At 44.0% G+C, this 23,449-nt stretch overlaps 1 protein-coding gene and 1 long non-coding RNA gene across 3 annotated transcripts in view; one reads left to right on the top strand and one right to left on the bottom strand.

The window, feature by feature from the left end:
• Positions 1-23,449, bottom strand: part of SV2C (synaptic vesicle glycoprotein 2C) — a 238,883-nt gene that overhangs the window by 11,283 nt on the left and 204,151 nt on the right. For both annotated transcript variants that reach the window (XM_047778136.1, XM_047778137.1), the window contains 6 exons: positions 21,176-21,286; positions 20,543-20,631; positions 16,667-16,825; positions 12,827-12,960; positions 10,355-10,558; positions 9,707-9,866 (listed from right to left, as the gene is read on the bottom strand). In XM_047778136.1, coding sequence (XP_047634092.1) covers positions 9,707-9,866; positions 10,355-10,558; positions 12,827-12,960; positions 16,667-16,825; positions 20,543-20,631; positions 21,176-21,286 — 857 coding nt within the window. The remainder of the gene's footprint in view (positions 1-9,706; positions 9,867-10,354; positions 10,559-12,826; positions 12,961-16,666; positions 16,826-20,542; positions 20,632-21,175; positions 21,287-23,449) is intronic.
• LOC125126101 (uncharacterized) lies at positions 311-3,720 on the top strand. Its single transcript, XR_007134505.1, has 3 exons — positions 311-488; positions 2,014-2,119; positions 2,367-3,720. It is a non-coding gene; the product is annotated as an uncharacterized LOC125126101 (long non-coding RNA).

Raw genomic sequence — 23,449 nt, 5'->3', positions numbered from 1 at the left:
AGTGGCCTTCCTGAAGTCCACTAAGAGACCAGGATTTAAGAGATCCAGGATTCCAGAACCTCAGGTCTGAGCCACAGGTGGGAATGGAGAACTTCTCTGTCTAAAGAGACACAGTCCTAAAGCGAGGGGTGTGGGTTGGTTAATTCTGGGCAGATGTTTTGACTTTAGCTCACTGAGGAAGAGGACTGCCCCACAGCTCTGGGTGTCAGCAGCAGCTGCCCAGGATGAGCGGGGAACAGCAGGTGGGAACAATGAGGGGGTTACTTTCACATCCTTTCTGAGGTCATGTCTGAAACTGGGCATGCGTAAGGGGAAGGAAGGAGGAGGCCAGTGGCCAGACAAAGGGGGGAGGGCACTGCTGGAAGATCCCCATGAGACAGGCCTGTGGGGCTGAGGGATGCTGCGTGGAGATGGTGGCCAGCACGGAGAGCCTGGGTTTCATCCCTTTCAAGGTGGGCACTCCTTGCCCTGAGCTCCGTGGAGGAGGGGTAAGCATAGTTCTGGGTGGTAGAGACAAAGGAAGTGAGAGCTGGGGTGGGGGTGGGGGTGGGGGGAGCGAGCTCTGCCGCAGGGTGGCAGCAGGAAGTCACTGCCTGGATGCAGAAGGACACGCAGGCCAAAACAGAGAACCTGGATGAGTCAGAGCATGTGCTGCCTCTACAGACCTTCCTCGATGTAGGATGGGTTACATCGCCCCAAACCCATCACAGGTTGAATGTATCACAGGTTGAATGAAATGCAAACCTCACAGCTTGGCCTAGCCCAGCTTCAACGTGCTCAGAGCACACGTATCAGCCTGCAGTTGGGCAAAATCATCTAACACAAAGCCTCTTTCATTATGAAGTGCTGACTACCTCATGTAACTTCTTGAATACTCTATTGAAAGGGAACACCAGAAGGGTTGCCTGCGTGCAGAACACCTGTAAGCATCACAGTGGTTTGCCCTTGTGATCCCGGGGCTGAGTGGGAGCAATGGCTTGCTGACCAGCACATACATATTTCAAAAGCATCTGCTTAATAAATTGGTGAATGACTGCTCTACCTCCAGCTCACGAGTCTTTCCAGCATCCAAATGTAAATACTCAAATGCACATCAGAGAGCACCATGGGAACATGAGAAATGCCACATGTCCGAAATGGAGCTGATTACTTTCCTAATCTTAGTCCAAACCTGCTCTTCCTTCTGTGTCCCAGGCTCAAAACTGCCATCGACATCCACTCACCTGCACATGCAGAAACTGGAATCATCTTTGTCAACTTCTTTCCTCATGCCAACATCAAGCGCCCATCAAGCACTACATTTTGTTTATTCTGCCTCTAAGTATCTGTGAGCATCTGTGAGCATGTTAACTTCTTTCCTACCTGCCTCTTTCTAGGTCACATCACCATCCCTGTCCCCTCACTGGTCTACCTGCCACAAAAAGGAATTCTCCAGCCCATGTATGAACTTGTCACTCTTCTTCCTAAAACACCTCGAGGGCTCCTCATCACCAAGACAATATTGCAATTTACAGACTCCCTCATGATCTGTGCCTTGCTTGACTCTGTTAACTCTTGTTTCCAGAGCTTTTCAGGTGGTCTTTCCTCTGACTGAAACATTCTTTCTCCATCTCTTTGCTGGGCTCTCACCTATTAATCTTCAAGTCTTAGCTTAGATGTCCCTTCTTCTAAGCAATCCTCTCTTCTGCTTTCATAACACTGTATCCTTTCCTCAAATAACCAACTCTGTTACACCTGATGTTCTTAAGCTCTGTGAAAGTAATCACCACAAAGGGCTTATTTGTGGTTGTATCACATACACTCCAAAGAAAGTTGATGAAATAAATGAACAACATTAAAATTCATATTGAGATGGAATAGACATACTTTTCTTATTCTTCCTACTAAATACAGCTAAAAATCATGGACATTATTAAAAAAAACCTAAGAAGACTCTGAAAGATAAAGAGAATATGCAGAGTAGCTGGGGACCTAGGCAATGGTGAGTTCCTCAATTTTCTTTTTGCATCATAGATCTGAAGAAAGCTGGCAGTGTGGACGTACCAACAGTACAGATTCAAATAACATTCCAACAAAAGCCTGCATTCTCTACGCAAAGGACCAGGACAGAGGCAGCCTAGTAAGACAGAAAACACTTAGACAATAACCTCTATCCTCCAACCAAACACCAAAAAACTTGGAAATCAATTGCCAGCTACGCCAGCAAAATATGAGTGGAGAATGTAGATGTCCATCCTTATAAAACTATAATGGGGTGCCTCAGCATGATCACTGGGGTGGGTCAGGGAAGGATAAGTAGGAAGCTGGGATTTTCATCCGTGCGGGTCAGTAATGAGCTCCTCCTTGCTTTCCCTCCATGGTATCAGCCATCATGAAGAGAGCCTGGACTCCCACCCCTGCCAGTAGGAATGAGGACACCCTTCTTGGGTGTCAGTGGAGGCTGAGTGGGAACCTGGACATCTACATCCACCTGACAATAATGAGGCAGTGCACCCCTTCTCTTCCCATAGAGGGATCTGAGAAAGCCAACCAAGACTAAAGGCTTAAATAAGATCAAAAGTCTCATAACATAACATTGAAAATGACTGCTTTCAATCGACCAGCACTTATTATATGAATAACCAGGAAGATCACAAATGGAATGTGAAAAGAAGATTAAGAGATGCCAACATTGAGATAGCAACACCTGAGGAATTCTTGTACTTCCTCATCTGGCTGTTCAATGTGGATCTTTTATAATAAACTATAATAGTACATATAGCATTTTCTTGTATCCTATGAGCCATTCTAGTAAATTATCAAGGCCACTGGGGGTTGTGAGAATTCCCAGGTTTATAGCTGGCTAGGGAGGAGTGTGAGTAGCCTGGGTACCCCATTTGTAGCCGGCATCTAAAGTGGGGCAGTCTTGAGAGACTGAGTCTTTAACTTGTGGGATCTGATGCTAACTCCAGGGAGGATAGTGTCAAAACTGGAGAAGTGACAGGTGCTGGAAAAGACACCATATCTTTGGTGCACCAATTACATGAAAAAGCTTCCCTAAGCTTCTATTCCAAGAAACTGATTCCTCCACATCTCCATAAACAAGTTGCATCTTCAAGGACCCCACTAAAATAATTCACTGGGGATACACTATCAGTACAGAGTTCTTAAAACAAGCCTGTGAAGTAGGCAAAACTGCTGGTCAGGGTCCTTCTATAAGCAGATAGGAGAAAGAAAACCCAGGCATGGCTTTCTTGACATCAGAGAAGTTTGACCTAAGCCATTTTGTGATCTGAGCCTGGCCACAATGCTTGCCCTTGAAGAGGTCTCAGTAATAACGATCTTAAGGGAACAAAAGAACAAACTGTTATCAGGCAAGAGAAGAACCAGTAACAATAGCAAAGATAACAAATCAGTTGTAAAGACTCCCAGTTTTGTTTCCATGGTAAAGATGGGTCTGAAGGACTTTCTTGAGCTGCTCCACAGAATTTAAATCCCCTTCAGTTACTCAACCATCAGAACAACCGGAACCTAAGGGAAGAGGATGTTGCCCTATTCGAAGTCCAGTGAGAATCAGCTAAAGCTTGGATTCTCTCCGCTATCGAAGCCTCTTCATGAATATGCATGTGCCCTTAGCTCAAAACTTTCCTAACTTTGCTGTTAACAGAGACACTGCTTTGGGTAAGATCCCTGGTGTTCTTTTTATTTGTTGCAAGAAAGAAATCCTTCCTTCTCCTGATCCTTGGCTTGGTTGTGTCTTTTGGCTTTGGACACCCACCAAGATGGGTGGGAACTAGTTCTTGGGTAACACTTTCCACCCCTTTCTCTGCCTCGCACATTATCATGTGCCAACCCATGTCCGTCATCTTCCTAACCTGGGGGAAAATCTAAAATGTCACTGGGCCTCTGTGGAAGACTCTGCAATCATTATGTTATGCTTATCTCTGATGCCAGGCTTTGCAATCATTATGTTATGCTTATCTCTGATGCCAGGCTTTGAGGACAGAAGAAAAAGGGACAAAGAGTGGTATAAGAAATATATCTTTTCCCTGGTTCCTAGCACAGAGCTCCTCAAACCTAAGGGATAGGAGTGTCTCCAGTTATTTATTAAAGCCCCTTTCCCTATGTTGGAGCTTCTGCTACTGAGCGATGTAGGGTGAGGCAGGTTACTAGAAATAGCAAGGGATTAGAGGTTGACACTGGGCATGGGGGGAGAAGGGTTGGAGATAAAGCTCTATAAAAACTCTTGAACAACAAGATTTGATAAGCTTCCAGGCTGAAGAAGGCATAGAAGTACTGGAAGCTCTGTGCTTCTTCCTCCATTGCCTTGCCCTCTGCCTCTCTTCTGTCTGGCTGTTTCCAAGTGGTAACCTCTTATAATAAATTAGTAAACAGAGGTAAATGTTAACTTGAGTTCTGTGAGCAATTCTGGCAAGTTATCAAACTTGAGTGAAACCACGTAACCCAGATTGGGACTTGACTCCATTGTTCCCCCTCCCACCGCCTCCTGGTTTTTGGCTGCCAGGAGGCATAGGGAGCTCCCAGGCCAGGGATCAGATCTGAACCACTGTCATGACCTAAGCTGCAGCCGTGGCAACACTAGATCCTTAACACGCTGTGCCTGGCTGGGGATCAAACCTGCGACCTGGCGCTCCCAAGACGCTGCCAATCCCGTTGCACCACAGAGGGAACTCCTTCCGCTGTCTTTCAATTAAGGTCTCAGGACTTGCTGAAGTTCAGGTTCTTTATGTCTCAGCACAGAAGGAATTCAGCGAGAGGCAAAGTGATAGGTAAGAAGCAGATTTATTGAGAGAGATAGGGTGTGGGCCATCTCAGAAAGTGAGAGGTCCCCAGACACAGGGTGGTGAGTTTTTATGGGCTGGGTAATTTCACAGGCTAATGAGTGGGAGGATAATTCCAACGACTTCTGGGAAGGGGCAGGGATTTTCAGGATTTGGGTCACTGCCCACTTTTTGGCCTTTTATGGGTGGCCTCAGAACTGCCACAACACCTGTGGGTGTATCACTTAGCATGCTAAATATTGTAATGAGTGCATAAAGAGGCTCGGGATCTATGGAAGTTGGATCTTCCACCATCTTGGACCTCGTTGGTTCTAACCAGTTTATGCTGTACCCTTAAGGGCTCCGTCTTTTTTTTTTTTTTTTTTTTTAAGGTTGTGTCCTGCCTGCTTCTCTCTTTTTTCACAAGAAGTGTGAGACTCCAATTTAGAGCTGGTTGGTTAGATGTACAGGTGATAACCTGAATTGTGTTTGGTGTCTGAAATGAGGGCACTCTGGTGGGAACTGAGTCCTTCATCTGTGGATCTGATGTTATCTCCAGGTAGATAGTGTTGGAACTGAGTTAAATTTTAGGACATCCAGCTGGTGTCTACTGCGGATTAGAGAATTGCCTGCTATGGGAAAAAACAAACATATTTGGTGGCCAAAAGTGAAGTATGGAGAGCAGAGGGGAAAAAACAGCTTTTCCTTACAAAAAGTGCTTGCAGTGGCTGTTTGGCTTCATTTTATAGGCACAGGAAAGAACTACTCAGTTAATACTTAGATTTTTTTTTTTTTGTCTTTTTAGGGCCGCATCAGTGGTATATGGAGGTTCCCAGGCTAGGGATCTAATCGGAGCTGTTGCTGCCGGCCTATACCACAGCCACAGTAACACCTGATCCGAGCTGTGTCTGTGACCTACACCATAGCTCATGCAATGCAGGATCCTTAACCCATTGAATGAGGTCAGGGGTCGAACCTGCATCTTCATGGATCCCAGTCAGGTTCATTAGCGCTGAGCCATGACAGGAATTCTGGTGCTTACAGTTTTAATTTCACATTTTCCTGCCTCTTTATGAAATGATTTAGGCTAGCTTATAAAAGACAAAATTAATAAGCTAGGGATCCAAGAGTGCAAATCAGGACGAGGAGGAGCCAAGCAAATATTTGGACCACAGAGCTACAACATGGACTCAGGCTCCTGCCTCCTGACTACACAACAGGAAAGGAAATGTGAGGAACTGCTAATTTTTATCCTGGAAAGTGAAGAGATGGAACAGCAACCCAGAGTGGGTCCTGGCACGCGCTGCAGATATGGGGTTGCAGGGAGGCACGGCATGCTGTGGTGGGAAAGGTCCTGTCCTCACTGGTACTTTCGCAGGAAATGCAAATGGAACCCCTATTAAGCGTCAGAGAGGTAACACCAAAGGTCAAGACAGGTATGGCTTTCAAGTGTTAGAACTTTCATAGCACTTAGACCATATCCTAAATTATGTTCCCTGAATATAATCACCTTCACTGGGATTTTGATAGGAGTGCTATGAAATGGCTCAAGCGGTTGGTGACTTCTTAGTTTGGGGCTTGGAATCAGCGTGTCCTAGCCTGATCAGGAAGAACAGACTCTAGAAACTGGGCAGTGGTCTAGCATGAAAAGTTCTAGTGAGAAAAATCACAGCCTTGAACCAGAATGCTTGTCAGGATGTACTGTGTTTTGCTTCTACAGGGAGAAGGGACTGGAGGGTACCTGTACACAAAACATTGGGGGTTTTCCTCTAACAGGTGACCCAGGGGTCCGTGGCACCCTCTTTTTGTGACTCGGAGGAATGCAGCAGAGATGGAAGAGGGTTTAACCTGAAACGGAGTACGTCGCCATGGCCCTGGGGGACAGGTTATCTATCTCCCCATCACTAGGATGTGACTTCCTGTACATTATCTGATAACACGAGCTTAAGCCCTGGAGAATGTCTGTCATCAACAGCCTGCCTACACTGAGAATGCATCTTGCCAGTGTCTGAGTCCTGGCCCAGCGGCTGTGCTCTGAAGCGCATCTCCATGTTTCACTGTTTCAGTAACTGAATTATAAGAGGAACGTACAGCAGGCTGGTGCCCGGGACAGGCGGGACTCCTCTGAAGCGGACATTGTCACTGCCTTGCAAACCCTCCTGAGACTGCTTGCTGGGACATGTCCTCTCTACAGGCCTTCCTCGCTCCTCCATGTGGTCCAGGCTTGCCCTGCAGCCAGACGACACCTCCCTCCCTGTTTTCTCTCCTACTTGCATGTCCCCTAACAGAACAAAATCTGTACATGTTTAATCCCATCTTGTCCTCTGCTTCTCCAAGGACCTGAGCTAATCACACAACAATTTCTCTTTTTATCTGGCCGGGTGCTTAATTTTTCCAACAACAGAAGCACAGCAGGCCCATGTTTCTCATAGATGGACCTGCCCAGTTCAATGTGTTTGTATTTGTTGTTTGTTTTTGTTTTCCTGTTTTGGCCACCCCTCTGGCATAGGGACGCTCCTGGGCCAGGGATCCAATCCGAGCCAGAGCTGCAACCTATGCCATAGCTGCAGTAACACTGAATCCTTAACCTAATGTGCTGGCCCGGGGATTGAACCAGTGCCTTCACAGAGACAAGCTGGATCCTTAGCCCACTGTGCTGCAGCGGTAACTCCCCTGGTATTTTGTCTTTAAGCCAGGTTTTTGCTACAGGAGGACTCATCCTTCATCATCTCCATCCCTAATGGCAGAGGGTTAAGCACTTGAGTCATCCAAAACAATATCAAAAGTTTACAATGTAAAACAAAAAGGTCTCGGGCTATGACACAGCCTTACTATAACACTGAGGGTCTGCTTTTAAAGTCTAGTTTAGGAGTTCCTGTCATGGCGCAGTGGTTAACGAATCCGACTAGGAACCGTGAGGTTGCTGGTTTGATCCCTGGCCTTGCTCAGTGGGTTAAGGATCCGGCATTGCCATGAGCTGTGGTGTAGGTTGCAGATGCGGCTCAGATCCCGCCTTGCTGTGGCTCTGGCGTAGGCCAACGGACACAGCTCTGATTAGACCCCTAGCCTGAGAACCTCCATATGCCGTGGGAGCGGCCCTAGAAAAGGCAAAAAGACAAAAATAAATAAATAAATAAATAAATACATACATAAATAAAGTCTAGTTTAATCCACATCTGTGCCCAGTTTGCAGGATGAGAAAGCAAGCAAGCTGCAGAGTCTTAATCCTGTTTTGGCGACACCCTCATCCCAAGACATCCAATCTAGGAGCTTGCCCCGCAAAGAGAACTAATGTTTGTGGAATGAAGGAAGGAGATGCCGGACCCGGGGTGTATGGTGCCTTTCAAAGCCTAAGTGGCCAATAGGAGGTTACTGATTAGAATATTTGAGGAGTGGACATCCAGAAGGGTTTCAGACATTCTGCAGGGAGACAGGTACAGGAGTACCTATGGGTTCCTTTGAGCTCAGTAATAGATGCTCATAAAGAAGAGTAAGTTAGAGCCTGGGCATTTGGAGAACGTACCCCACTGGGGCCAATACATAAAAAGAGGGACTCCGGATAAGTTGAAAATTGCTATCCCCAGTGCATCCGCATTGTCCTAGAAAAAACCTCCTCCATTTCAAGTCCAGAGACTCCTGACTCCATGCTCTAGCAGAGAGGCCCTCAGACCTGACAGAGTGTACACGGAATCAAAGGCAGAGGCCATGTGTCTTGGCTCAAGTCGAACAGCAAAAACAGGGCCTCTCTTCTTGTAAGGACTTGGCTGCTGGAGCTCCACCCCAAAGCCCGGCCTTCTAGCCCCTTTTAGGGTAAGAGGTGTGCACAGTCTCTGTGTCTCCATTTTGAGAACTGAAGCATATTTTTCTTCTAATAGTGACCTTTGTTTTGTCCCTAGAAATGTGTTGGGCTTTCCTTTCACCGACCAGGAAGGTAAAGAGAGAGGTTCCAGAGACCTCTTCGTGGTTCCTTAACACCGAGCTCATGCTATCACTAGCACACATAAGAGAAGGACACTCTCAGGATGCATAAGAGGCCCAGAGAGGCTCCTGTACCGTGTCCCTCCCTGATTGATTACAGCCTCCTCAGACTGTTAGCCAGCAAGCTGAGTCATGGGCACATTTAAATTCCTACACTGGTTTCACTGCCCTATTACTCCTGCTGACACCTATAATCCCCTACATTTTCCTTTTAAAAGAAACGAGGAGATGTATAACATACATAAGCTACATGGATATATTATAGAACACACGGATTATAGCCAATATTTTATAATAGCTATAAATGGAACATCACCTTTAAAAATGATGACTCTCTTATACACCTGAAACTTACATTGTATATCAACTACACCTCAAAAAAATCAGGTAAAGAAAACCTTCCATAATATATATAAATATCCATATATATATACTCAAAAGCCTTCATAGCTCCTAGGCAAACTGGCTTATGATTTTCCCACACCACATTATAGTTAACTATAATTATAATATTTAGTATCTATACTTAATACCAATATTGAATATATATTTAATGATATAATGCATGTATACACTGCTATAAAAATGTCTAGCTGTAAAAACTGGGGGACAATTTCCACTGTAATTATTCTGATCTAATTATTTAGCATTTAATTTATGACTGTCCCTTCTCAGCCACTATCATGTATTCCCAGAAATGTTGGCAAACTGAGAAACTAACCCACAAACTGTTTTCAGAGTAATGACATTTTTATGACGCTAAGTGTAATCGTCAATGAAGAAGCAATAATGTTTTGTCTCATAAGATAAATAAATATAAGATATGAGCAGAACCTCCAACTTCCTAAGCCAGATTTTTTTTTTTTTTTTGAATTTTGCTTTCTTGGGGAAATGGCAGTTTAGCTTATTTTCTCTGACTTTTCCATGGTGCTCAGAGCACCTCTTCCTGGGGACCCATTTCAACATACCTCCGATCTGTGGGGTACAGTTCCACGGTGACCACGTCCAGAGAGTTCCAGGCCGAGATGGTCAAGCCATTGTACAGACACAGCATGCCTATCATCATAGATTGGCTGGTGCCAAACCACAGGAAAAAACAGCTGATCCCTGAAAGCACCATGGAGCCACCTGCCAACGAAGCAGACAAGAGGCTGGGGTGTCTCCCCTCAGACTAGAGTGAGGACACTCGGGTCTTTGCCATCTCATAGCAAAACTGAATCCCAAGAGGAAGCTGCAGTCTGGGCTCACTAAAGCTCAGGTACAAGTGTGTTTACCTGAACTAAAGGTTTGCCTCTCTAACTACCTTCTGGACCCAGCAAGCATGAAATGCCCATCATCAACCACTCAGCTGTACAAGTAGAAAAATATACATTAGTTACACATAATTAGTTTTTCAGTCTGTTAACTCACAGAAGCTGCTCAATGAGATGTAATGAGACATAATTTTTATGAAAATTCAGTCCTAATGAAAGGTCTTAAGGGATTTCTTCTAGTCTCTGCAGGATGCAAATCCTTGGGGAGGGGGGTGGGGGTGGGGAGGACAGTGGAAGACAGGCTTCCTCTAGACGGCAGGGGCAGGGGTGGCTCTGGTATTTTGCATGAAACCAAGCACATACCTAGCATCGTTAAGCGCCCAATTCTGTCCATCAGGAGAGCAGACACGATGTTCCCTGGCAACACTGCCAATGTTCCCAGGAAGTTGACAAAATAAATCCAGTAGGCACTATAGTCATCATCAAAGGTAATTGGGCATCCTGTCTTGTTGTTAGAAAATGAGCAGTTTTGAAATACGCTGTTAATGAATTTATATGGCTCAAAATCTGTGGACACAAAGAGAGACAATTCATCAAGCTCTTCAGGATTGTGCATCAGTATAAGAAAGCCTGTTGAGAATTCAGAAAAGAATCACAGTATTGTATAATGGAAGAGAATGTTAAAAAAGAGAATATATATATATATATGAGTTACCGTTGTGGCACAGTGGAAATGAATCTGACTAGGAACCATGACATTGTGGGTTCGATCCCTGGCCTAGTTCAGTGGGTTAAGGATCTGGTGTTGCCATGAGCTGTGGTGGAGGCTGCAGACACGGTTCGGATCCTGTGTTGCTCTAGCTGTGGTCTAGGCTGGCAGCTGTAGCTTGGATAGGACCCCTAGCCTGGGAACCTCCATGTGCCTCAGGTGCGGCCCTAAAAAGCAAAATAAAATATATTTACATATATATGTATACACACACACACACACACACATCTGAATCACTTTGCTGTACACCTAAAGCTAGCACAATATAATAATCAATTATATTTCAATTAAAAAAAAAAAGAATCACAATATTGTAAACTCCTTGAGAGCTTCAGGGCCCAGCCAAAGTACTGGGCCTAGTCTAAGACCGCACATTATAAAGCAAATGTAGGAAGGAATAGCTTTGTTGAATAAAGGCATAAAGTAAATTAAAGAGTCCAGTTATCTTCTGATTTCTATGGTTGGTCATTGCTAATTGCATTACTTGCTTACTCCTTTATGGTATTACTTTGTTCCAGTTATCATGTTCCATAAGGACTATCTTTATAGTACTAATAGCTTCTATACTACAGTTACAAAAACCATTTGTCTTAGAATGAGTATGAATCAGCCTTACAATTGCCATAGTAAAAAAAAAAAAATCTCTTTGGCCACGCTGATAGCATGAGGAAGTTCCAGGGCCAGGGATTGAACCATGCCACGGTAGTGACCAAACCCACAGCAGTGACAATGCTGGATCCTTAACCTACTGAACCATGAGGAAACTCCCACTACTGCTGATTTATAGGGCTCTGAGACAAGGAAGGACTTCCCTAGGGTCCTTGAGGCTGAATTTATAAGCGAAGGTCTAAGGACCTGCCGAGGAACAAGGGTCAGCCTCTTGATCTTAAAAAGTAACTAGAATTCGCTGATTTTTCTCTTGAATTTGGATCTATCTAAAAGGAATTGCAGATGATGGTGGGTTCTGATAAAAGGCAGTGCGATTCAAAACTGTTGTTGTCCTTGCTGATCAAAATGTGCCATCTAAGCTGCCCTTCTGAAGTTAAATGGGTTAGAAGACAGTGGGAGTGCTATTGAAACAAACCCCAAGACCCCTGACTCCACTCTCACTTGGAGCTAGGAAGGGCTGGCAACAAGGTGGCGCTGATCCTCCTGCCAGTGTCAGGCTGTTATTCTAGACCTATGCGACAGGCAGACCAAGGTGTGGCGGTGGGAAAGCATGGGCTTGGCAATCAGATAAGCTGGGGCTCAAATGTCAGCTGTTCTACAACAGTGGCCAAATTACTGAATTTTTCTAAGCCTTGGCTATTGTGAAAATTAAACGAGATAATGAATGTCTAATCATTTGGCGTATAATAGCAGGTGCTCAATCAACGTTGTTTTCCCTCCTTTTTGAAAAAAAAGCTTTTTAATTTTTTTATTTTTATGGATACACTTGCAGCATATGAACTTCCTGGACCAGGGATTGAATTCAAGCCACATCTGCAGCAAGGTCGGATCTTTTAATCCACTGTGCTGGGTTGGGAATTGAACCCATGTCTCCACAGCCACCTGAGCCACTGCAGTCAGATTCTTAACCCACTGCACCTCATTAGGAACTCCATCTTCCCCTTCTTTTTTCCCCTGGGGGTTTTCCAGACTCTATCAAATGGACTGGACTCAGAGACAGTATCTGATTGAGCGTATGTGGTCCATCTCTGCAGGCATGCTCTCTTAAGATAACACCAGATTTGGAAACCAGGGTTATCAAAAACAAAAACAAAACCAAAAACCCTTCAGGTTAATTTTTTGCTTTAAGAATGATTCACCGTAGGACTTTTTTCTCTCCTAACTCTGAACTCGGCAAGTTCCATCTGCATTAAATCTGACAGAGACAGACAATTCAAGCTCAGCTTTGAGCCAGCCTGATGGAAGGAGTCCATTCAGCTGTATTTCAACCTTCATCCCCTCCCTCCTCCCCGGTTCCCCAAACCTCTGCCCAGACCTATCATCACATGGGTATCATGTTTCTGCCAAGAACGAGACCCTGTGAAGAGGCTTCAGGTAGGGGTAAGCAGCATACCTACCAGTGTTGTTAAACACGGTATCAATAAACGTGCAGTTCTTGAAGTAGGTGTTGACTGACGTCACATCCTTAAAGGTGCAGGACTTGAAAACGGAATCTTTGAAAGTTACGGATTTCATCCTGATCCCTTCGAATCTGCCCAACACACAAAAAGACTCACATCAATGACTGGGTTCAAAACCGAGTCAAATATAGATTTAGAAATGTGATGCCCCACTATGGAATCTCTTAATTAGAAAGGACATCGATGTCTCGATTTTCTCAGCTCTTAGCTTTTCCCCTTTTCCCTCCTGCAGCCTGTTCTTTAGCTATTTCATTGCTCACCAGTATTATGTTCTACCAGAAGCAGAGATGGCATTCAGCATAACATCATTCAGCTTTTCGTAATGTTGGTACAGGTTTTGTGAGGTATATGGCTAAAGGTACTGAATTTGGAGATGACCTGCAGCTACTGATTCTTTTATTTTTCAATGCCGTCCTCTTGTTCCTTCACATACGCCTGTATCTGAAAATTCTCTATGTAGGGATTAATAGTGCTAGCTTGAGGATGTGCTCTCACGGTCACTTTTAATAAAAGTCTGTTTCCCAACTTAAAAACCCAAGGCTTCTTCATTCTAGCATAGGGACTTCCAATTGTCTTGAGACAGGATGGGTGACTTCTGCTTGATTGATGTGAGGAATTATGGACGCAGGTGTCAAGAAGCTCTGCTCACACTCATTTCCAAGAATGTTTTCTTCCCATAACCAAGTGGTATTCCTTGAACTAAGCAGAACGACCATAGCTCTGTTTATGTTTGGAAATGTACAGAAGGATGAACCTTGTTCAGATACATTTTTGGGTAAAGGGGAAGGCAGAGATGCTGAGTGTCAGAATGATCCTAACATCTTAGAAGACACTACAGTTCAGCTCTGTCTGTATCATCCAGAACTCCCAGGAGTCATGGATAAATATTTATCAGTGTCTCTTGGTAATTCATTAAGAGACTATAAATGTACCTTAGTCACGCATTGAGAGGAAACTGCTTGTTCAACTGGGGAAGAAGTTATTATACCAAATACCACTCTTTTATTTTATTATGTTGTATTTTTGGCTGCACCCATGGCACGAAGAAGTTTTCAGACCAGGGAATGAACCTGCACCACAGCAGTGACAATGCAAGATTCTTAATCTGCTGAGCCACCAGGGAACTCCCCAAATACCACTCTTCTGAGGGCAGAAAGGGACTAATTCTCCTAGGAAAGTGAGCTGACTTAAAAGCAATTCACTACTGAGTACTTTCTTTCGTTCATTTTTTTTTAGGGCAGCACCTGTGGCATATGGAAGTTCCCAGGCTAGGGGTCCCATCAGAGCTACAGCTGCCGGCCTACCCCACAGCCATAGCAACTCAGGATCTGAGCTGAGACTGAGACCTTCACCACAGCTCACGACAACTCCCTGACCCAATGAGTGAGGCCAGGGATCGAACCCACATCCTCATGGATACTAGTCGGGTTCGTTAACCCCTAAGCCACAAGGGGAACTTCGCTACTGAGTACTTTCAAAACCATTCGCACCCTAATGCTGGCCACATTTGTCAGCTCAAAATGTACAAAGTGCCCATGAGATCAACCTCCTTAAAAAAAAAAAAAAATCTCATTGTAATCCCTACTCTGGGAGTCTGGAGTAAAATCATGTAAACCATCAGTCTATCCACTAAAAGAAGGTAAACATTGGCACATTTTAAGAAGATCACTAATCTTCTGAAAGGAAACTGAATTTAGAAAAAGGAAACATGGGAGTTCCTGTAGTGGCTCAGTGGTTAACAAACCTGAACCCGACTAGTATGCATGAGGACACAGGTTCGATCCCTGGCCTCACTCAGTGGGTTAAGGATCCAGTGCCGCCATGAGCTGTGGTGTGAGTCAGACGCGGCTTGGATCCCACGTTGCTGTGGCTGTGGGGTAGGCCGGCATCTGTAGCTCCGATTCAACCCTTAGCCTAGGAACCTCCATATGCCACGAGTGCAGCCCTAGGAAAAAAGGATGGGGGGGACGATTTTTCATGGATACTGTCTATACAGAGTATACAGGGTACATACACGTGGTGCAAAATTCCAAAAGGTGAAAGAGGGAAAAAGTAAGTCTTTCCTCTCCCACCCTCAAGCCACCTGGTTCTTTTCCCCCCAAAGATAACCACTGCTCTCAGTTTCACATATGCTTTTCAGGGAGCATTCTGTATATGGGTGCTTGCAAACAAGACACTATTCCAGATCTTGTTTGGTTGTGCTGAGAGTTTATCTGGAGGTCATTTCCTCTCAGTACCTAAAGAATTTCATGATATTGAATAGGAACAACATTTTCAAAAAAAATGAGTATCTAGTGGTATTTGAAATTTCCCTGAAAGGCCAAAAAAAAAAAAAGAAAAAAATTCTATCACCTTCTAAAATACATGCATATGTTTTATAAGGATTTTTAATACTATTAAATATTATTAATCATTATACTGCTAAAGTAAACACATTTCTCTGTGACGACTGACTATCCAGCAAGAACTTTTTATTAAAAATATGACTGTCAGAGACAAACATATTAGAAATTTTAAATGGAGTAACTGTAGTTTTTTTAGGGTTGCACCCAAGGCATATAGAGGTTCCCCAGGCTGGGAGTCCAATTGGAGCTACAGCTGCCGGCCTAACGCCACAGCCACAGCAACACCAGATCCAAGCTGTGTCTGCGACCTACACCACAGCTCATGGCAATGCTGGATTCTTAACCCACCAAGCGAGGCCAGGAACTGAACCGGCAACCTCATGGCTCCTAGTCGGATTCATTTCTGCTGCACCACGATGGGAACTCCCTTTTTCATCTCTCTAAATTGGTTTTTGCCTTGGGAAACTCTGTTCAATTATTTTAGTTTTTTACTTAAATCACTTTTGAAATTGGGAGGAGAAGTTCCTTAGAATGATGTCAGTCAACAAGAACTTATACCAGCAATTATTTGCTCAGATTACAAATAATGGGTAGAGATAAGGACTCCGCCCATCCCTTTCCCTCTCTGAAAGAATGAACTAGAGCCACCTTTTGAGTCATTCCTTCTCCTCATCAAGAGGCATTCCAGATTCTATAACCAAAAACATCCTTTGCTAACTTATTCCCTACTTTCAAAGCCCTTAATTTTGGGGAATCATTCCTACTCTCTAATTGAAACTTCCTGATACAACTTAACCCCAATTCTTGATTCAGCACTGGGGAGAAGGGAGGAATTCTGCAAAGTGGTCTGCTTTGCCAGAGACAGAAAACAGGCATCAAATTACACCTCAGATTTCCTCTCTGAGTTCAATAATGGTATAACCTCTCTTGTTTTCTCATAGTCTTCACTCTTTTCTTCCATGACAGACTTTGCTTGCTTTCCAAAGCCTTTCTGAATTTTCTTTTCACATCAGTCAATTCCTTTTTTATAAATGGGAAGCAGCTCTGTTTCAGAAGTAGTTGTAAGTGAAGGAACAGACATACGTGTACCTTTTCTTTAAAAGCTATTTGCAAGTATTCAAATTTAATCTGAAAATGACTATGTATACAAACTAAAAAAACCAACAAACCCAAACCCCAAAACCCAATCCCCAAAAAACCCATGCATATTTTAGAGCAGTGAGGACTATAATAGACACTTATCATTATTATTTTTTTGGCTGCACCCACAGCATGTAAAAGTTCCTAGGCCAGGGACTGAACCTGCGCCACAGCAGTGACCTGAGCCACAGCAGTGAGATGCAGGATTCCTAACCACTAGGTTACCAGGGAACTTTAAGAAATACATTTTTGAGATTAAGTAGGAAATTAAGCGATTTAAAAGTTTCTGGACCTGCCATTCTCGTATTCCATTCCAATATTAATCTGATTTGCCATTGTAAAGTTAATAGTAAAATCTGAAAATGTCACTCTTGGGTCATTTGTATTTTTCAATACATTCGGCTGCAGATGTTTAATGACATCAGGGAACCAAACGGATAATCCATAGTACCTGCAAAGACAAAGAAACGTGAGTTTGTAAGGGTGCTGGCATCCTAGAGGCCATGCCCGACTTCCAGACATTTTGGGTGAGGAAGTGGTTCCTGGAGAAGCACTTCTGATTAGGACTGGCCCCCTGCAGCAGTGGGAAGCATCAAACAGGAATCTGCACTGGCCCTCCCACTCCAGTTAAGTCTGCAAAGATCAAGCTAGAGGGATGGCCTAGGTGTCCCTAGAGAACCTCAGGTCTGTACTTCTTGAACCCTTCCTTTGAGAAGAGACATACATAAGAATCCCATCCAACACCAGCAGGTGGATGTTTTTCTTCTCCCCTGAGGCTACACTGAAGAACTCAATCTCCTAGTTTAGGTGCTACCAACTCCTGGGGCCCCCACACTCTGAGGGCCCTTGAAGAATCACCTCTTCATCTATTTCTTATTTTGGCTGTACCCACGGCACCCAGTGACAACTGCTGAATCCTTAACTACTAGGGCATCGGGGAACTCCAGAGTGACTTCTTTATTAATGGACAATCTTTCTTGGTTCCTATACTAGTGGTACAGATAGCTTGGGGGCAGAGTCCCATGGCAAAGAGGTTCAAGGCTGGGAAAAGGGCCATTTAAGCCCTCCATCAGAAAAGCCTGGTTATTTCCCACTTTCTGACTCTCACCTCTAATGTGTTATTCTAACAGGTTACAGATCAGCCATGGTGCCGTGTTCCTCAGAACAGCAGCCCTTAATTTAGCGCATGGGTCTACTGAGTGGTTAAATGTGACTAGTCTGAATAAGATGTGCACCGTGAGTATAAAATACCAGACTTGGATAAAATGAATGTAAAATTAAGTCATTAATCATTCCATATTGATTAAATGTTAAAATGATAATATTTTGGACAAAGTGAGTAAAATAAATTATTAAAATTAATTTTACCTCTTTTATTTCTTTCTTTCCTTTTATTTACTTATTTATTTTTTGGGGGGGCTGCCCCCAAGGCATATGGAAGTTCCCACACCACGGATCAAAACTGAGCTGGGGCTGCAACCTACACCACAGCGGCAGCAATGCCAAATCCTCAATCCACTGCACTGGGCCGGGACTGAACTGGCGCCTCCACAAAGGCAAGCCAGATCATTAACCCATTGCACCACAGTGGGAACTTCCCTTTTTTTTTTTGGAACGTGTGGCTGCCAGAAAATTTCAAATAACACTTGTGGTGGACATTCTACTTTTACTGAACAACACTGCTCTACACTGGTGGTTCCCACCCAAAGCAGGGTCCCTGGACCAGCAGCATCACCAGGGGGCTTGGGAGAGAGACAGACTCTCAGGCCTCATCTGGACCTGCTGAGTCAAAAACTGTAGATGGAGTCTTCCAAGTGATACTACTGATACGGCACACCCAAGTCTGAGGAGCGCTGCTCTAGTTTATCTCCAGCTACACTGAGCTGCATCGGGTAAGAAGTGGTTATGAGCATACCTTTTACAGGCAGACGTGCTAGGTTTGAATCCTGGCCTTGCTGCTCACCAGCTGTGTGAACTCGAGCACGTTACCCACGCCTCAGTCCCCCACCTCCATCTCTACTATCAGAATGATGATCGTATCCACCTTCCTGGGAGGTTGCTCGGATTAAATAGGATGCAAAATACCTAGCACACAGTGAGGGCTCAAAAGACTAAGTGTTTTGTTTTTCAATCACTGTTGCTGCCATCAGGATTCCTGAAACATCTCTGTCTTGGGAGTCCATAGATTCCAACCCCTTCTCTCCGAAGACCATGAAATATTTACTGCAGGGGTGTGAGCGGGGGGGCCGCTGAATAGGCAGCGACTCAGGATGCAGACTCTATGCGTTGTTCTCTAGTCATACGCAGAGGATCAACATCTTCACAAGTGGCAACAGTGAGGGAAACATGATACCCTGTACCATCCACCATCAATAACATGAGGAATTTCAGCTAATTTTTCATTTATGCAGCAAATGTTTACTGAATAGCCACTGAGTGCTAAGCACTGTTTGAGGTTTCAGGGACTTCAGGAGGAAATCGTAGAGCTTAAAATGTGGTCCGTGCCAAGTAAGCAACATAAACCATAATTATTATCCTACAACTCTTCAGATTTGAAGAACTGAACTTCTGTCTTGCTTATCTTTGTATCTAGCCAGGGTTTAGTACGGAGTGGGCATTTAACACATGTTCCTTTTTTTTTTTGTCTTTTTAGGGCTGTACCTGCAACATATGGAGGTTCCCAGGCTAGGGGTCGAATCAGAGCTGTAGCTGCCGGCCTAGCCACAGCCACCGCAACGCAGGATCCGAGCTGCAGCTTCGACCTACACCACAGCTCACGGCAACACTGGATCCTTAACCCACTGAGTGAGGCCAGGGATCGAACCCGCAACCTCATGGATGCTAGCCTGGTTTGTTAACTGCTAAGCCAAGGTGGGAACTCCAAGATGTGTTAATTTTTATCCCCCTCTTCCTTCATAGATTAAGGGGATTTTTGGAACTTGAGGGGCGTGACTTTACGTGTTCTAAGTCAACCCTCTCAATTTAGAAATAAGGAACTAAAACTCAGAAAGTGTTCTCATGTCTCACGGCAGAACAGCCCCCGCCTTCCCTGTCTCTCCCTCCACTGCAGCTCACAGCCCTGCGGAAGGTCGGTCACCTGTGATCACTCACTTGCTTTAATTTAGGGATGCTGAGAGACAGAACTTGCAACCTAAATACTGGGCTCTACCAGGCACAATGAGCCTATTGCCCTGAAGTCTCCACCTGCCCGTTTAAAGCAGTAACTCGGGCAAAAATGGAGCTGTACACACATACTCTAAAGTGAATACGTCAACCACTAGCAAATATGATTCTGAAATGTTCTCTCCAGTACTCTTCTCTCAGAACACAGAAATGGTGGTTTGATTCATTAGATGACAACTATTTATTGAGTGTTTATTATGGGCCAGTGCCATTATATCCCTGAGCAAAACAGTTGAAAATGCTGGTTCTCACAGGAGCTCCCAAAGGGGGAGGACAAAGCTTTCTTTATTCTATACTGAATAAAAAAGTGTTTTGTCTATTAGAAGATGGAAGCAGTGATAAAGAATAATAAAGCTGAGTAGGGGACAGGGAAGGCTGAGGGGGTGTGATTTTATTTGTTTAATTTATATTTTGTCTTTTTAGGGCCACTGAAGGGCTGCACATTTATTTATTAATTAATTTATTTAAGTTATTTTTTGTCTTTTTAGGGCCTCACCCACAGCAAATGGAAGTTGCTTTGGGGAGGTATCCTTGAGAAGGTGACCTGTGAGAAAGGGCTCAACGGAGGCAAGAAAATGAGCTGGGCCTTGACTAGGGGGCAGGCAAAAGCCTGACATGGAACATGTAAGAAAGTTCTGGTGCATTCAAGAAAGAGTAGAGGCCGGTGGGGCCGGGGCCTCGAAAATGAGGACAGGAGGGTGGAGAAATCATGAAGGCAGATTGTCTGCAATCCTACAGGACTTTCCAATCATTGTTTTTTTTTTTTTTTTTTTTTTTTTTTTTTTTTTTTTTACCACCTCAGCTATATGACAGGATAAATAAAGTGACTGGTTGATAAATACTGTCAGCAAATTCAAAAATGAAAAAAAAAATTCCTTCCTAGAGGTTAACAGCATCAAACAGTATAAGAAAAGAAAGCAGGGTGACCAGGAGTTATGGTGGGGAAATTTAGATTTCACTCATCAAGAATTTAAGCATCACTTACCCAAAGGACAGCGTGAACCAAACAATGGTAAGCTTTATGGTATTTTCCCTGACGGGGTAGGTGAAACATCTCATAAAAGTCAACCAAATCTGCGAAATATTAGACAGTTAGTTTTCTTATGGAGTTACCTAAGTCAACCCCACCCCAAACCCCTCCAACAAATTATAACACATGTTGAATTTGCTTTGGGCTGGATTCACGTGAACTTTTTTTTTTTTTTTAACAACAGTAGCCTGAGCCACAGCTGTGGCAATGCTGAGTCCCCAACCACTGGGCCACCAGGCACTCCCCATTTGAACTTAAAATGTAAAAGCTAAAGGCTACTGGAAATCAAATGCGGAAATGTTCATTTATCAGTTTTTTGGAGGCCAACGGACAAAGTAACTGAAGATGTCGGTTCGCCCTGTCACTGCCAATATTCCTTGCATAACAACCTTTCCTCTCCAAGGAGGAAATGTCTTAGCTACCCTGCGAATCCCAAGAGGATCCTATTACCTGGTTCTACTCCAGGAGTCAGGTGTCCTGGGCAGAAGGGGGAAGATCCCCACTCATGGGACTGGTCCAGTCAACCCTGCTTCTTACTAACCTCAAGCAACATGTTGGCCAGCAAGTCAGGGCAGGTTTGGTACTTACTCCATACAGTTCTGTGCGGATCCGAACAAAACACCTCCGGTACCATGTTCCTGTGTCACTCTCAATCTCAATCAGCTCATCTATTTGCCGTGGGGTTTTGATTCTGTTTACCTGTAAGGTGCAACACAGGGCAACGTGCTGAGTTCTCTTCTCTGAAGTTGTGGAGTTCAGGCTTACAATGTGTTTTTAAAGGAGTGAAAGCCGACTCCAACAAGAAGGAAGCAGGTATTTGGGACATGAGCAGGTATCCATACATATATGAGACCACTGCTATAAGTACACAGACTCAAAAGGCACCTAAAAGAACTAAATACAGAATGAATGGGAAGGGATATCAGAGAGAAACAGAGAAAGAGCTAATAGTAAGGGAATAATATACCTTTCTCTAAATCCTTACTAGAAAGGCACATATTAGGAGGCAGGGGAGGGATGGATTGGGAGTTTGGGGTTAACAGGATATGAACTATCATATAGAGAATGGATAACCAACAAGGTCCTACTGCAGAGCCCAGGGAATTATATTCAATATTCTGTGATTAAATCATGATGGAAAAGAATATGAAAAAGAATCTATATGTACAACTGAATCATTTTGCTATACAGTGGAAACTAACACACCTTGTAAATCAACTATACTTTAATAAAATAAAAATTTTTAAAAAGGTACACAATAGCAGATGAAACCTCCAGATAGATGTGCTCCTGGATTAAGATGAAATCTTTTGCTTGGATTGAACACACTTTTCTTTGGAATCTATTTGATGAATCTGGCCCCTAAACATAAACATAGTTCTTAAGAACCTTTCCATCAAACTTTCATTCTTAGTGCTTTCCTGCAACCCTTTATTCCTTCTTCCAGAGACCAACCAACAGACTGGTCAGCAAGTACCCACAGGTGACCATGGGGTGAGATCCAGTGAACAAGCTTTGACTGCAAGCATCAAACACTGACTCTTTTTCTTTTTTTTTTTTTCTTTCTTTCTTTTTTTAACCTTTGTAGGGCCACACCTGTGGCATATGGAGGTTCTCAGGGTAGGGGCTGAATTGGAGCTGCAGCTGCCAGCCATAGCCATAGCAACTCGGGATTTGAGCTGCCTCTGTGACCTACATCATGGCTTACTACAAAGCCAGATCCTTAACCCACTGAGCAAGGCCAGGGATGGAACCTGTGTCCTCATGGATACCAGTCGGGTTCCTTACCACTGAGCCACAACAGGAACTCCCAGACACTGACTCTTCGATGATAGAAGGGGAAGAAATGATAGAAGTTCAGCCTGAAGCTGTATCCATGACTTAAGCTAGTTTCCCTTTGCTAAGGAAAAGAACTAAGAGTCGGGAGAAGCAATGCTTTCAACACAGAGAATGAAGCCTGAAAAGAGAAAGAAAAGAAAAAGCAGCAGCAGCATAGTTCCTTTGTGGACCTGTCCCATCTTACCCTGTTAGTAAACATCTACTTGCTTTTTTTTTCCCCCCTGCACCCATGGCATGTAGGAATTCCAGGGCCAGGGACTGAACCTGTGCCACAGCAGTGACAACACCAGATCCTTATCCTGCTGTGCCACTAGGAACTCCACCCTCTACCTGCCTTTGATACACCCGAGAGAGGACACAGAAACACGCACACATACTATTCTAACCAGGGATAACTTTCGAACAGATCTTTCTGGAGAGTCTGCCAACATCCAAAGCAGCACTTCTATTGTGAGAATCCAGGTACCAAGACTGGCTTTTGACAGAGGTGATGTGGAGACCCTCAGTTTCCTGCAAATTATACCAGGTGAGCAGTAGCCTCTTCCTGGCTATATAAACAAAGATGTCTATATTTAAGGACAGTAAGGGAAATATGGATTTCCCATATGGAAATATGGGATTCCAAATAGAGTCAGCTCCAAACCATCCATTTAGGCAGTATTTGGTGATATTCTAGGAATTTTTTTTTTTCTTTTTAAGGCTGTATGTGTGGCATGTGGAAGTTCCCAGTTTAGGGGTCTAATTGGAGCTGTTGCTGCCAGCTTACGCCACAGCCACAGCAACACCAGATCCTTAAGCCACTGAGCTAGGCCAGGGATCGAACTCCCATCCTCATGGATACTTGTTGGGTTCTTAACCTGTTGAGCCACAAAGGGAACTCCCTAGAATTTTTATTTTTAAATCATAGGGGTATTCTTTTTCTGTGTGTGTAATGAATGAAAAATTCATTTAATTCTATAGTGCTTTATAACATTCAGAAGTTCCATACAATTTCATATAATCCCATAACTCTTTTTTCCTCCT

The sequence above is a fragment of the Phacochoerus africanus genome, chromosome 4, assembly GCF_016906955.1.
Source record: "Phacochoerus africanus isolate WHEZ1 chromosome 4, ROS_Pafr_v1, whole genome shotgun sequence".
NCBI classification, from domain to species: domain Eukaryota; kingdom Metazoa; phylum Chordata; class Mammalia; order Artiodactyla; family Suidae; genus Phacochoerus; species Phacochoerus africanus.
Note: the sequence above shows the minus strand (reverse complement) of the source record. Positions and strands in the feature narration are given on the sequence as shown.